This window comes from Halteromyces radiatus (assembly GCF_025201355.1).
Source record: "Halteromyces radiatus strain CBS 162.75 chromosome Unknown BX664scaffold_6, whole genome shotgun sequence".
Classification (NCBI taxonomy): Eukaryota; Fungi; Mucoromycota; class Mucoromycetes; order Mucorales; family Cunninghamellaceae; genus Halteromyces; species Halteromyces radiatus.
This window is the reverse complement of record NW_026251692.1, coordinates 1,767,968-1,780,264: the sequence shown is the minus strand read 5'-3', so window position 1 is coordinate 1,780,264 and position 12,297 is coordinate 1,767,968. Positions and strand designations below refer to the sequence as shown.

The 12,297-nt window shown below is 33.2% G+C and overlaps 5 protein-coding genes across 5 annotated transcripts; 2 read left to right on the top strand and 3 right to left on the bottom strand.

Moving 5' to 3' along the window:
- The first annotated feature begins 981 nt into the window (after positions 1-981).
- BX664DRAFT_284155 (WD40 repeat-like protein) lies at positions 982-4,394 on the top strand. The gene is made up of 8 exons (XM_051541626.1): positions 982-1,086; positions 1,178-1,290; positions 1,383-1,477; positions 1,554-1,797; positions 1,859-1,994; positions 2,052-2,332; positions 2,424-4,037; positions 4,118-4,394. The coding sequence occupies exons 1-8, from the start codon at positions 1,069-1,071 to the stop codon at positions 4,200-4,202; spliced, it is 2,586 nt and encodes an 861-aa protein (XP_051398541.1). The 5' UTR covers positions 982-1,068; the 3' UTR covers positions 4,203-4,394.
- A 22-nt stretch (positions 4,395-4,416) lies between these two features.
- On the bottom strand, positions 4,417-5,562 carry BX664DRAFT_338582 (Fms-interacting protein-domain-containing protein). The gene is made up of 5 exons (XM_051546461.1): positions 5,388-5,562; positions 5,094-5,320; positions 4,885-5,022; positions 4,691-4,805; positions 4,417-4,626 (listed from the first exon to the last, which is right to left on the bottom strand). Exons 1-5 carry the CDS (start codon positions 5,484-5,486, stop codon positions 4,474-4,476), a joined length of 732 nt encoding a protein of 243 aa, XP_051398540.1. The 5' UTR covers positions 5,487-5,562; the 3' UTR covers positions 4,417-4,473.
- Positions 5,563-5,657: 95 nt separating this feature from the next.
- Positions 5,658-7,521, bottom strand: BX664DRAFT_338581 (uncharacterized protein). Its single transcript, XM_051546460.1, has 3 exons — positions 7,469-7,521; positions 6,021-7,222; positions 5,658-5,963 (listed from the first exon to the last, which is right to left on the bottom strand). Exons 2-3 carry the CDS (start codon positions 7,166-7,168, stop codon positions 5,702-5,704), a joined length of 1,410 nt encoding a protein of 469 aa, XP_051398539.1. The 5' UTR covers positions 7,169-7,222; positions 7,469-7,521; the 3' UTR covers positions 5,658-5,701.
- Positions 7,414-10,202, bottom strand: BX664DRAFT_338578 (polymerase). The gene is made up of 10 exons (XM_051546459.1): positions 10,016-10,202; positions 9,783-9,931; positions 9,588-9,697; positions 9,464-9,517; positions 8,981-9,400; positions 8,658-8,917; positions 8,335-8,573; positions 8,128-8,257; positions 7,971-8,031; positions 7,414-7,881 (listed from the first exon to the last, which is right to left on the bottom strand). Exons 1-10 carry the CDS (start codon positions 10,141-10,143, stop codon positions 7,717-7,719), a joined length of 1,716 nt encoding a protein of 571 aa, XP_051398538.1. The 5' UTR covers positions 10,144-10,202; the 3' UTR covers positions 7,414-7,716.
- On the top strand, positions 10,190-11,650 carry BX664DRAFT_300853 (uncharacterized protein). The gene is made up of 5 exons (XM_051542363.1): positions 10,190-10,584; positions 10,649-10,703; positions 10,774-10,901; positions 10,992-11,070; positions 11,145-11,650. Exons 1-5 carry the CDS (start codon positions 10,384-10,386, stop codon positions 11,558-11,560), a joined length of 879 nt encoding a protein of 292 aa, XP_051398537.1. The 5' UTR covers positions 10,190-10,383; the 3' UTR covers positions 11,561-11,650.
- Positions 11,651-12,297: the final 647 nt, after the last annotated feature.

Here is a 12,297-nt window from a genome sequence, read left to right as displayed (position 1 = left end):
CAGGAATCTCTTGATGGTGAGAAAAGTTTAAAAAAAGTCTATCTTCGACATACTTTTGTTTCACTTTGTGCTTCTTGATAGCTGATAAAGTTTTTTTCTTCTTATTTTTTTCATCATCATATAACAATAATCAAACATAAATATAATCATCTTTCAATATTATTGTAAAAATATTTACAAATTACTCTAAACAAGAAAGGAAATAGTACAACAGCTACGTTTACCAGATTGATCTTGCATGAACCTTTTTCAAGGACCGCCACTTTACTTTTAGTAATAAATAGAGACATTTTTAGTTTTTACTCGTCGTTCTTTGCACAGCCATGATATGTAACTATAAATATTATATTGTCTATTGGATTCACAATCATTTGTATGTAATGATCATCCTATGATTTTATCTTATATTTATGAAAATATAAGCTTTGTTAGATGAATCTAATCAATGTATGAATGGATGATCGATGTAAACAAAAAAAAAAAAAAAAAAAAAACCACGTTGTTGAATATGGTAACTTTTTCTTCTCGAATCAAAATTTCAGCCAATCAACTCAATGATCAGTGTGCATCGACTATTGAGTGTAGTAAAATGAAATGATCTGTATACTATACCTTTTTTAGCTCAAGTAGTAAAAACCCTTTTTTTTTGGTGGGATCATATACAAATAAAAATTTGTTTTGTAGAACCTTCATAGAGAATTGAAAAATGATCGACGAAAGAGATAGATATTCAAGTAAAAATCAGTGTATGGAAAAGAATGAGTTGGGTTATTATTAATTGTTAATGACTTTTTTTTTGTTATTTTAAAAAAAAAGGAATAGTGAAATAAAATGTAGGCTGAAACCAATCCAGTGTCAAAAAAAAAAAAATATTTCATAGGTTGCATTGGGGAAACTACTGCATTTGGGTAACTGAGGGTGGCTTACACTGCCTTCAAAAGGTGGGAGGAGACTGAATTTTTGGCATTTTTTTTTTTTTTTAACTTTTTTGTTTTTTTCACTTTTTGCCTTAGACTTTCTCTTTTCTATATATATATATATTTTGTATACCTCAATTCAAGTGTAATAATGAAGTCGTCCTTCAAGGTATTTAAAGAAAAAGAATGAAAAAGATGGAACTATTTTAATAAATGTATTTATCACATTTCTAAAATAACGTACACTTTGATTTTTCTAGTTCTCCAATCTTTGTGGAACTGTCTACACTAATGGTAACCTAGTCTTTACACCTGATGGCAATTCAATCATTAGTCCTGTTGGCAACCGTGTTTCTGTATTTGATTTAGTCAAGTATGTCAATAATTTTATTTATTTTATTTTATTTTATTTTTTTGACTTTATACTTACTCTTGTTTTCTTATTATTATTAACTCGTATAACAGCAACAAATCCTGCACTTTACCATTCGAAATGCGAAGAAACATCTCTTGTATTGCCCTTTCACCTCAAGCTACCCTTTTGATCACTATAGATGATTGTAAGCAAAAATGATAAAAAGTATGAACGAACTTTTTTTTTGTGACTGATCCCCTTTATTTTCTTTTTTTCTTTAGCTGGACGAGGTTTCTTGATCAACTTCCCACGTCAAACAGTTCTTCACCAAATCAACTTTAAGAGCAAAGTCAAATGTATCAAATTTAGTCCTAACGGCAAATACGTAGCAATCACTCACGATCATCATATTCAAGTATGGAGGACTCCTGGATTTACACGCGAATTCTCTCCATTTGTCCTTCATCGTACTTATACTGGTCATCATGACGATGTCTCTCATATTAGTTGGAGCCCGGATTCAAAGTAAAGATATATATATATATATATATATTGGGTGTACTGATATATTATTTATATTTTATAGATACTTTTTAACTACATCAAGAGATATGACAGCACGATTATATTCAACAAACCCAACTCCTGGATTCACCCCTGTTACACTATCTGGTCATAGAGCTGAAGTGATTGGTGCTTATTTTTCAAAGGATATGAAAAATGTAAGTTTATAGGTTGAATGAAACATTTGTATAAACTAACTGGATGGTTATGTATAGATTTATACAATCAGTAAGGATGGTGCTCTCTTCCAATGGCGATATAGTTCTTATGTTGATTCTCGTGGTCTGGATTCTGATGAAGAAATGGAATTAGGTGAAGATTTTATTGATCACGTACGATGGCGTATTCAAAACAAACACTACTTTAATCAAGGTCATGGTGTCAAGGTCAGATCTTGTGAATTCTATCCTGCTAGTAATTTGATCATCGCTGGTTTTACCAATGGGATCTTTGGTTTATATGAAGTTCCAAGTTTTACCACTATTCACACTCTCAGGTAAAAAAAAAAAAAAAAAAAAAAAAAAAAAAAAAAAGACACTATATCAATTGAACAAAAAAAAAAATATTCATTATTTATTATTCAATAGTATATCACAAAAGAAAATCAGTACTGTGGCAATCAATCCTTCCGGTGAATGGCTTGCTTTTGGATGTGCAACACTTGGTCAATTATTGGTATGGGAATGGCAATCTGAAACATACGTACTCAAACAACAAGGTCATCACTATGATATGAATGCGGTCAGTTATTCACCTGATGGACAAACAATGGCAACGGGTGGGGATGATGGCAAAGTCAAAATATGGAATGCAACTTCTGGATTTTGTTTTGTTACTTTCAGTGATCATAATAGCAGTGTCAAAGCAGTGGAATTTGCTAAACAAGGACAAGTCGTCTTCTCTGCTAGTTTGGATGGAACTGTCCGCGCTTTTGATCTGGTACGATATCGAAACTTTAGAACATTCACTAGTCCCAATCCCGTACAGTTTGCTTCATTGGCAGTAGATCCTAGTGGAGAAATTGTATGTGCTGGTACCATGGATACCTTTGAAATTTATGTGTGGAGTGTACAAACTGGAAAACTTTTGGATATTTTGGCTGGACATGAAGGACCCATCAGCTCTCTGGATTTTTCTTCATCAGGAATGGCTTTGGTGAGTGGTAGTTGGGATCATACAGTACGTGTGTGGGATGTATTTGGACGCAACAAGCATATCGAATCATTACAACATCAATCTGAAGTACTTGCAGTGGCCTATCGTCCTGATGGAAAGCAAGTAGCAGCATCTACATTGGATGGCCAAATCTCTTTCTGGGATGTCCACGATTCAAAATTAGTGGCGAACATTGAAGGAAGGAAAGATATCTCTGGTGGACGCAAGGTGGACGATCGTACAACATCGGAAAACTCAGCATCTGGCAAATCATTCAACTCGCTATGCTACACAGCAGATGGCTCATCGATTCTAGCAGGTGGCAACAGCAAGTATATTTGTCTTTACGATATTGAATCCACAGCTTTGATCAAGAAATTCCAAATCTCCAATAATTTATCTTTGGATGGTACTCAAGAAATGCTCAGCGCTCGCAACATGACTCAGTTTGGCAGCAAAGAAACGATGGATGATGATGATGAACCTTCGGATTTAGAAGACCGAATCGATCATACTCTCCCTGGTACGCAAGGTGGTGATCTGTCAGTAAGGAAAACAAGACCCGAAGTACGATCCATGGCTGTACGCTTCTCTCCCACGGGTCGTGCATGGGCTGCTGCTACAACAGATGGATTATTGATTTATTCTTTGGATGATGCCATTCTTTTTGACCCTTTCGACTTGGAATTGGATATCACGCCTGATTCTGTACTTGAAACCTTGGATGAAGCCGATTATCTCAAAGCAATCTGTATGGCCTTCCGTCTCAATGAAAAGAAAATCACACAAAAGGTATTTGAAGGAACACCTCCAGATTCTATCCCTTTGGTGGCTCGTGGACTTCCTGAAAAATATTTGGACAAGTTACTCAAGTTCATTGGTACACATATGGAAACCAGTCCTCATATTGAATTCCATTTACTTTGGGTCACAAGCTTACTGACTTGTCATGGAAGGTATTTGAAACAACATCGTGGTGAATTCCAAGCCGTCTTCCGTGCTCTTTATAAAGGTGTTACTAGGGTCCGTGATGATATTGCTAATTTGTAAGTTTAAAAAAAAAAAAAAAAAAAAAAAAGAAGAGATATGATGACTCAATTTTTTGTTTTTTTATTATTTATCATAGATGTGACTCCAACGTATACACGCTCAAGTACCTTCTTAGTCAACAAGCATTAGCGAACAAGAATACGGACGTGATGATGAATTAGAATATAGTCACTATGTTTTTGTTTTATTTTATTTTGTTCATATCATACACTTCTTTTTTTATTATTGTTATTATTGTCATCCATATCATTCATTACTTCATATCACAATCGCTGTCTTCATTCTTTCCTTGATCATATTGTAGTCTTTTCTCTTTTTTTTAAAAAAAAAAACAAATTTTATTTACAAAACACTAAAAAAAATAATAATAAAGTAATGCTATCTATCATATATACTATCCTGTTTTTCTAAACTATATACCAAAAGTAATCATCATGAATCTGCCATTTGGACATCCACTATCTGTGATGATTCTTGATCTTCAGTTGTATCTTGTTCATCCACATCCATTGCATCAGTTGTTCGTGTTGATGCTGTTGTCTTTTTATCGTCTTCATGTAGAGATTCTTCTAAAGGCACAGTTGCCTTAAAAAAAAAAAAGACGAGTCAATAATAACATCAAGCATGAATCTATTTATTTTTTGGTTACCAGAACAAAGTCATCCAATAACTTGTCAAAGCGATCCAACTTTTCTTGAGCCTTGCGATTTTCCTTGATCAGTAATTGTCTTTCTTGCTGTAACCTTTCTTCTTCTTCCTTGAGACTTTGATGATCAACATACACACACAAAAAAAAGGTGGATTCAATATCAATTCTCACATTCACTTTCTTTTTTTCTTTACCTTGTCCTTTCATCCTGTTCAAATCTTAGTCGATTAATCATGAGAGTGTGATGATTATCTTTATCTTCTAAATAATGCTCAGGTGCCTTGGCCAAGAAATCATCCAAAGAAATAAGATCAACATGTTGATAAACAGATCTACAACAACAAAAAAAAAAAAATATCAGTATAACAATACAAACATGTTAGACTCTTTTTTTTTTTTTTACCTAAATTCTCGACATTTGACTATTTCTTCGACAATATGTCTTTTCTCATACATAACATTTTGAAGGCCTACTTGTTTATCATCCATAGCATCTTTGGCATCGGCTGTTTGTTGTTTGGTATCGCGTGTTGATTCATAAGCTTGACAATGAAGATCTTTCATTCTATCAATGGCTACTAATAATGTTTGTCCTTGTGGGCTTTCTAATACATTATCAGCTAGCGTTCCCTAATAAGTAAATAGAATTATATCAGATCCAACAACTTGTTTTTTTGTGTTCTTTTTTTTTTTTTACCTCCATCTTCATCTGTAAATGTTCTGCCATTAGTTTCTGTAGTTCTTCGGCTGCTGAGGCAATACTTTGCCAAGCATTGGTGTCAACTGTTGGCATCATTTCAAATACAAGTCTATCTAATTAAAAGGAAGGAGGCGAAAAAGAGAACAAAGAGCAAAGAGAAGAAAAAAAAAAAGAGAGGAAGAAAAACAGAAAAGAAAAAAAGATTCGTTCACCAGCATTCAAAAAAAAAAAAAAACAAATCGTAAAGGTTCATGCTCCGATTGTGTATAATTTGATATATAATATTTTATATAAAGAGAAGGGTAATCTAACTATTTCTTTCTATTAGTAAAAAAGCCAAGCGACCATCGGTTTGATTTCTTTTCAGTAGGAGAAGCTACAATGGGAGACGAAGGATAGGAATCAATGGAATTGGATCGGAAGGATCCATTTTGGGAATCTTGAATGGATTGAATAGATTTTGTCAAAGTTTGTAATTTATGTCTTGAGGGTTCATAACCTTGTTTTTCAGCCATGGTAAACCATTCTTTAGCCACAGCCAAATCTTGAGGTACACCTTCACCATTGAGAAACCTAAAATAAAGGAGAATAAGGAAAATAATTATCTTTTTTTTTTTTTCTGAAACTTACATTTCGCCAAGCATATGTTGTGAATAAGGATATGGATCATCATGACTTGCCGCCGTTTGATAATATTGAAATGCCTTGTGATAGTCACGATCTACACCCCATCCTTGACGATAGATATCTCCAAGAGCAGCTTGACAAAATACCACATTATTTTCAGCTCCAAGCATACATATAGAATAAGCCTTTGTATAGTCCTTGCCAACATTACCCACACCACGTAAGTATACCATTGCCAATTCTTCGATTGCTTCAGTGAACCCTTGTTGTGCCGATTTTTCTAACCAAATCACCGCCTCTTGTGCATTGGCTGTTGTCCCGCGTCCTTTCAAATAAAGATGACCCAAAATGTATTGACAATATCGATCCTTCTTGGCCCCTTGAGATGCATATCGAAAAGCCAATGTATCATTTTTGATTATGTCCATTTTATCGTCCATTGCTGATCCATCTTTTTTATTCAATGACTGACCATCTTGTTCACCTTCATAATAACCATAAGCCAAATCACAAAGAGCACGTTCATCACCTAATTCTAAAGCCCTGGCATACCAATGAAGAGACTTTTGCATATCCTTGAGAGAATGAATGTAACGATCACTATATATCCTGCCCAGTTCATATGCTGCTTCTTTATGATTACCATGAGTTGCTGCTTCTTCCAGACAGGCAAGACCCCGTTGTACATCTTGTTCAATGCCAATCCCTTTGATCCATAATAATCCAGCCAAATATACAAGTGGTGTTGTACTTGTTGTTGTTGTTGTTGTTGTTGTTCTGACAGCCCCTAGAATAAGTGCTAATGTACTGAAACAATTGAGACTACTATCACTAAGGTAGTCACCATCCATCAAGTAACAAGAACATGCTGCTAATCCACTGGAGAGTTGCTTGTCATACACACTTCTTGCCCATATGGCTGCTTCGCGCTGATCTTGTTCAATATATTTGCCAAGTCCATCTGAATAAATAATACTAAGCTTCATCTTGGCTTCACGGTCGTCTTGCATCGCTTTGTATCGTAAAAACTGTAGTGCTTTGAACGTGAGAGCTTCATCATGTTCCCCTGAACGTAACATATCCGTAGCATTGATGAGTTGTAGTTCTGGTGCCCCATTTATGAATCCATCAAATTGTGCTTCTATTTCCATCCCTCGTTTTCGATCAAGAAATTAAGAAACAAGAAAAGAAAAGAAAAGGACAGGTAATATACCAAAAAAAAAAAAAAAAAAAAAAAAAAAAAAAAAAAAAGTTGGTGCAAAACCCCTTTCAGGCGCGGTTTCAACCAGCCAATCTGCAAAAAAGAGACAAAGAAAAAAAAAGGAAGTGGTTTAACAAAAATATACCAAATGAATCCATTTTTTTTTATTATTATTATTTTATTATTATTTTTTTATTTTTAATTTTATTGATAATCTAATCTAATATCACTATCCTATTCCTATAATAGGGACAATAAAACTATATCTAACAATAGAAGGGGGCCAAGATAATATAATCCATGGGAATCAATTCATCAAAACCCAAAATCCATCCATCCCACCTACCAAAAGACCTATATACACAAAGAAAAAAAAAACAAATATGGAACAAAAGAAAGAATAAAAACAAACAAATATCAGTTCCTTTTTTTTCTTTTCTTTTTTTTTCCCTTTTGTTTTTGCTCCAAACAATAACAAAAAAAAAAAAGGTTCTGCCACTAGGTTGATGGAAGAGGTAATGTCTTGTTCATATCAGGAAGTGTTGAGGATGAGAGATCGTTTATATTGCTGAGTGTCCGATGTTTCTTATTGTTGTTTCCATGATCGCTGTTTTTGCCATTAATATTTGAACTACTACTAGTAACGTCGGGTATCTCGGTTTCCTATCAGAAAATCAAAAATAAAATGATGAATATTACAAAACATCTACCTTTTCAAAAGTATCTTGTTTTCATTCGTCAGCTGTACGTACTTGATATGCGCGTTTCATTGTTGCCGATCCAGTTGAAATCAATTCCTGAGGCAAATTGGATCTATAATAAAAGAAAAAAAAAAGAATCGAGGAGAGATACAATGTTACCCATACTTCAAAATTTCAAAATAATTTCAAGGTTGTATTTTTCAGTTACCTATTCAGATATCGCAGGTTGATTCTTGTATGCTCTTTGTCAAATGATGGATGATGTTGTAAGCCATATTTGAAGCTATTCATTTCCATTGTCAAATCAATACTAACGGATGGTGATGTTGATGATATTTCTATATTGTAAAAAAAAAAAAAAAAAAAAAAAAAAAAAATTAGCTAGTCCCATCTTTTTTTTTCATGTTACTTGTACCAGTTCGAGTATATAATCCAATATAAAATGTTTTGGTGTAAATTGTTTGTTCAAATGGTTCCAGGTCATCTGTACTGTTTCGTGGTTTTGTGGCACCAATGAATTCTCTTACATCTTTTCGATTTGTACATCTTCGTTTGTCTTCAATGCCATCTATAAATGGGTGTACCAATGCAATATATGGTGAACTTTCTAATTTTGTCAAAAGTTGTCGAAGTCTTGATTCCACTAATCCGGCACTATAAATATAAAAAGATAAAGATAAATCTGGACATGATGTTTTTGTTTTATTTTATTTTATTTTATTTTTATTTTTTTTTTACCCTTGTATCAGTGACTCATGAATATCTGAGCTGACTACGACTTGAATATAATGCCCATATCTTCGAAAAAAGACGTTCTCTGTAAAAAGTTGATCCCATGAGGTAGAACCAATCATCACTTTATCCACAATATCAGCAGCTAATTTCATTTCACCTATGATAATCTTCATTGTTGATTGGGTAACATTATGACTTGCACACATACTTGGAAAACTTGGAGTAATGATTGGCATCTTGTGTTCTCGGTCATTCATTGATAACTATATGAAAAATGATACAGGTGAATGATAGAATAGATAAATCTTTTTTTTTTGTTTACTTACTCTTGGATTCCATGGTTTTAATTTGTCAAGAGGACTACCTTCTTCGACGGTTTTCAATAAAACAGGACTAGGCCAATTCCAATTACTGATAATACGAAAAAATTTGCTTACTATAGTACTTGCACAAGCCTTTGGATAGAGTTGACATACACGTGCTACAAGAATTGCCCAAGCTACACCGCCCAAGAAACCAATAATATTAGAGTAAATTGCCCGTTTTGTTGCCCATAATTTGATGCATCGTAAAGATAATCGGAAAGTATCCACATCAGGTACCAAACTAAGTAATTCATCAGCCACACGAGTACCATTCAAACTGCGTATACAACGTTGATCCATATGTTTCAATAGAAATGGGTTATTGACATTCAAATCTTCAGGTATCGTAGATAATGGTAATATAGTGCATATTAAGTCGATCTACAAAAAAAGAGAATCAGTCTCATTTATACAATGTACATATACAAATACTTTCAAATTTACCGGTATACTATGAAACTTGAATTTTATTACAGGTACATAAGCATCTTCCACAGCCTAAAAAAAAAAAAAAAGAATATATGATTAGTATTACAAATATTAATAATTTTCATAATATGAACTTTACGTTGAGACTTTCCACACCAGATTGTTCCTTCAAGGCAAGGTACATTCGTTCAAAGAAATGATCTCTTGTAATATCTCGAGGTAAAACACATAACGTATCAATATCAGCATCTAAGGAAAAAAAAATAAATAAATAAATTCCAAAAATAAGCATGAAAGTAAAATAATGACTAAAGATGAGTTTATTTCAAGTTACCTTCAGCATGTACACCTAGACGATAACTACCGTACGTCAACACTTTTGAATTCACTCTGCTAGCTTCAGTGGGACTCCTGCCATTGTCACAGCTAATTTGATAAACCAGTTGTTTTGTAAGTTCATCCAAGATATTTAAAACAGATTCTCTATTAAAAAAATAATAATAATAAAAAGATTAAGAAAGATAAGGAAAAGAAGAAGAAAAAGAAAACAGATGAAATACCGTTTACCTTAAACGAGTCTTTTCGGGAAGTTCAAAAGCATTTTGTTCTTTCAACACCGTAATAAGGCTATCTAATAATTTGATATCATGAGAAGAAGAAGGAGCATCAGATAAAGGTGGAGTAACTCCTAACATTGATAACGTTGATAATTCAATAAGATAGACAAAGGAACTGAAGAAAAAAAAAAATGAATAACAAGAAAAGTAATAAGAAGAAAAAAGAAAAGGTCTACCATTTAGATTTCAAATTGATTCCCAAGTCACACTTGGCACAAAGAGGCAAAAAAAAAAATCCCCCTCTTTCTCCGGCTTGAAGGTTTTTTTTTTTTCTTCCTTTCTCTTCCCATCCTTTCACAAAAAAAAAAAATATACATCATGACAGATAAACTTCCACCTAATCTGTTGAAATTATTCGCGCCTAGACCTCCATTAAACCATTTACCACCTCTAGATAAAAATCCTGAGAAACGTATTGGTGCCATTGTGACAGGGATCGCTCAATATGTACCCGAACTACGCAACTATGACTCTTCATATGTACCTTGGAAAACCGCGGAAGAAAAACGCAAAGAAAAGGTAAGACCAAAGGAAACAAAATAACTTGATGTGACTCACATTTTAATATATATATAATGTATAGATAGAACAACGAAAAAAGAAAGCTGAAGAACAAATAGCTGAAGGCATGGCAAAATGTATGTACACGGTTTTATATATTACTTTCTTGATATTCACCCAGTATTTTCTTTTTTTTTTGGATAATAGATGATCCTAACAACGATCCCAATATTCAAGGAGATCCATTCCATACCCTTTTTGTATCACACTTGAGTTACAAACTGAATGAAGAAGATCTGACTCAAGAATTTGAAATATATGGTCCCATCAAACATGTAAATCTTTTTTTTAAAAAAAAGAAAGAGGGAATATTATGGTTTAAATTCTTTCTTCCTTTAACATGACTTTGTTTCTTTTTTTTATAGCTACGACTGGTAAAAGGAAAAGACGGACAATCTCGTGGATATGCTTTTATTGAATTTGAACGAGAAAAAGATATGAAAGGTAAAAAAAAAAAAAAAATCATCAACCCTTTTTTTTTCTAACTTATTTAATAAACTAACTTATGACTCTAATAGCTGCATATAAAGATGCTGATGGAATGAAATTATTTGGACGTCGAATTCAAGTGGACGTAGAACGCGGTCGTACGGTAAAAAATTGGAAACCTCGTCGACTTGGTGGTGGTCTTGGTAATACTCGTGCAGAAAAGAAACCTGATAGTGAAAGTAGTTCAAGCAGCCATCAACATAATGATATACGTGGATCAAGTCGTGACCGATACAGCGAAGGGCGTTATGATCGTGGTAGTAGCCGAAGTGGTAAACGTTCAAGAGGTGATAGCGATCGATATGGCAGTAGCAGAGATTATGATGATCGAAGGCGATCAAAAAGATCCCGTAGTCGAAGTCCAAGAAATCATAGGGACAGATATAGTAGTGGGCGACGGGAAAGATCAAGGGATCGAGGTAGTAGAAGGGACAGATATATGTAGTATACATATATATATATATATATATTTATTAATCTCTTTGTAGACATTCTTCTCTTTTATATATATAAATAAAAATAAAAAACAGTATTTAACTACCATAGAATTTATTTTATTTTTTGATAATGATTAGTATGTTAAAATAATTACAGTTTATTCACTTTAAATTGAGATAAAAAGGTAAAAAAAAAAAAAAAAAAAAAAAAAAAAAAAAAAAAAAAAAAATTGGGAGTGAGGGGGAAATCATCAAACTAAGAGCGAAGGGAAAATCAAATTGGAACACTAAGTGGATAACATATTTAGAAAATAAAAATAAAAATATATATCATTTAGTACATTATCATCATCATTAAAAAAAAAAAAAAAAAAAAAAAAAGATTACTCCCAACAAGTAACTAAGACCGTTTTAACTACGGTCAGGACGATAAAGGAAAAGAGGAAAAAGGAAAAAATGCTACTGCTGAGAGGATGATCGAAGAATTAGTATGGGGGCTTGCTAAACTAATGCTATTTTGTATGATGGTAGCAAAAATAGTGTAAATGGAGATGAAAATCAAATGTGTGAAGTTACACAAGTTGAAAAGTCCAAATTGATCTGAATTTCAACCCCACAAGCGTACCTTTTTCTTTCCTCTAAAAAACCTTTTTGTACATACTTCTTAATTTTCTTCCCTTCCTCTCTTTTACATTCTTTTTTTTTTTTACAATCATTTAATGTCAGCTGCAGTTGAACAACAACC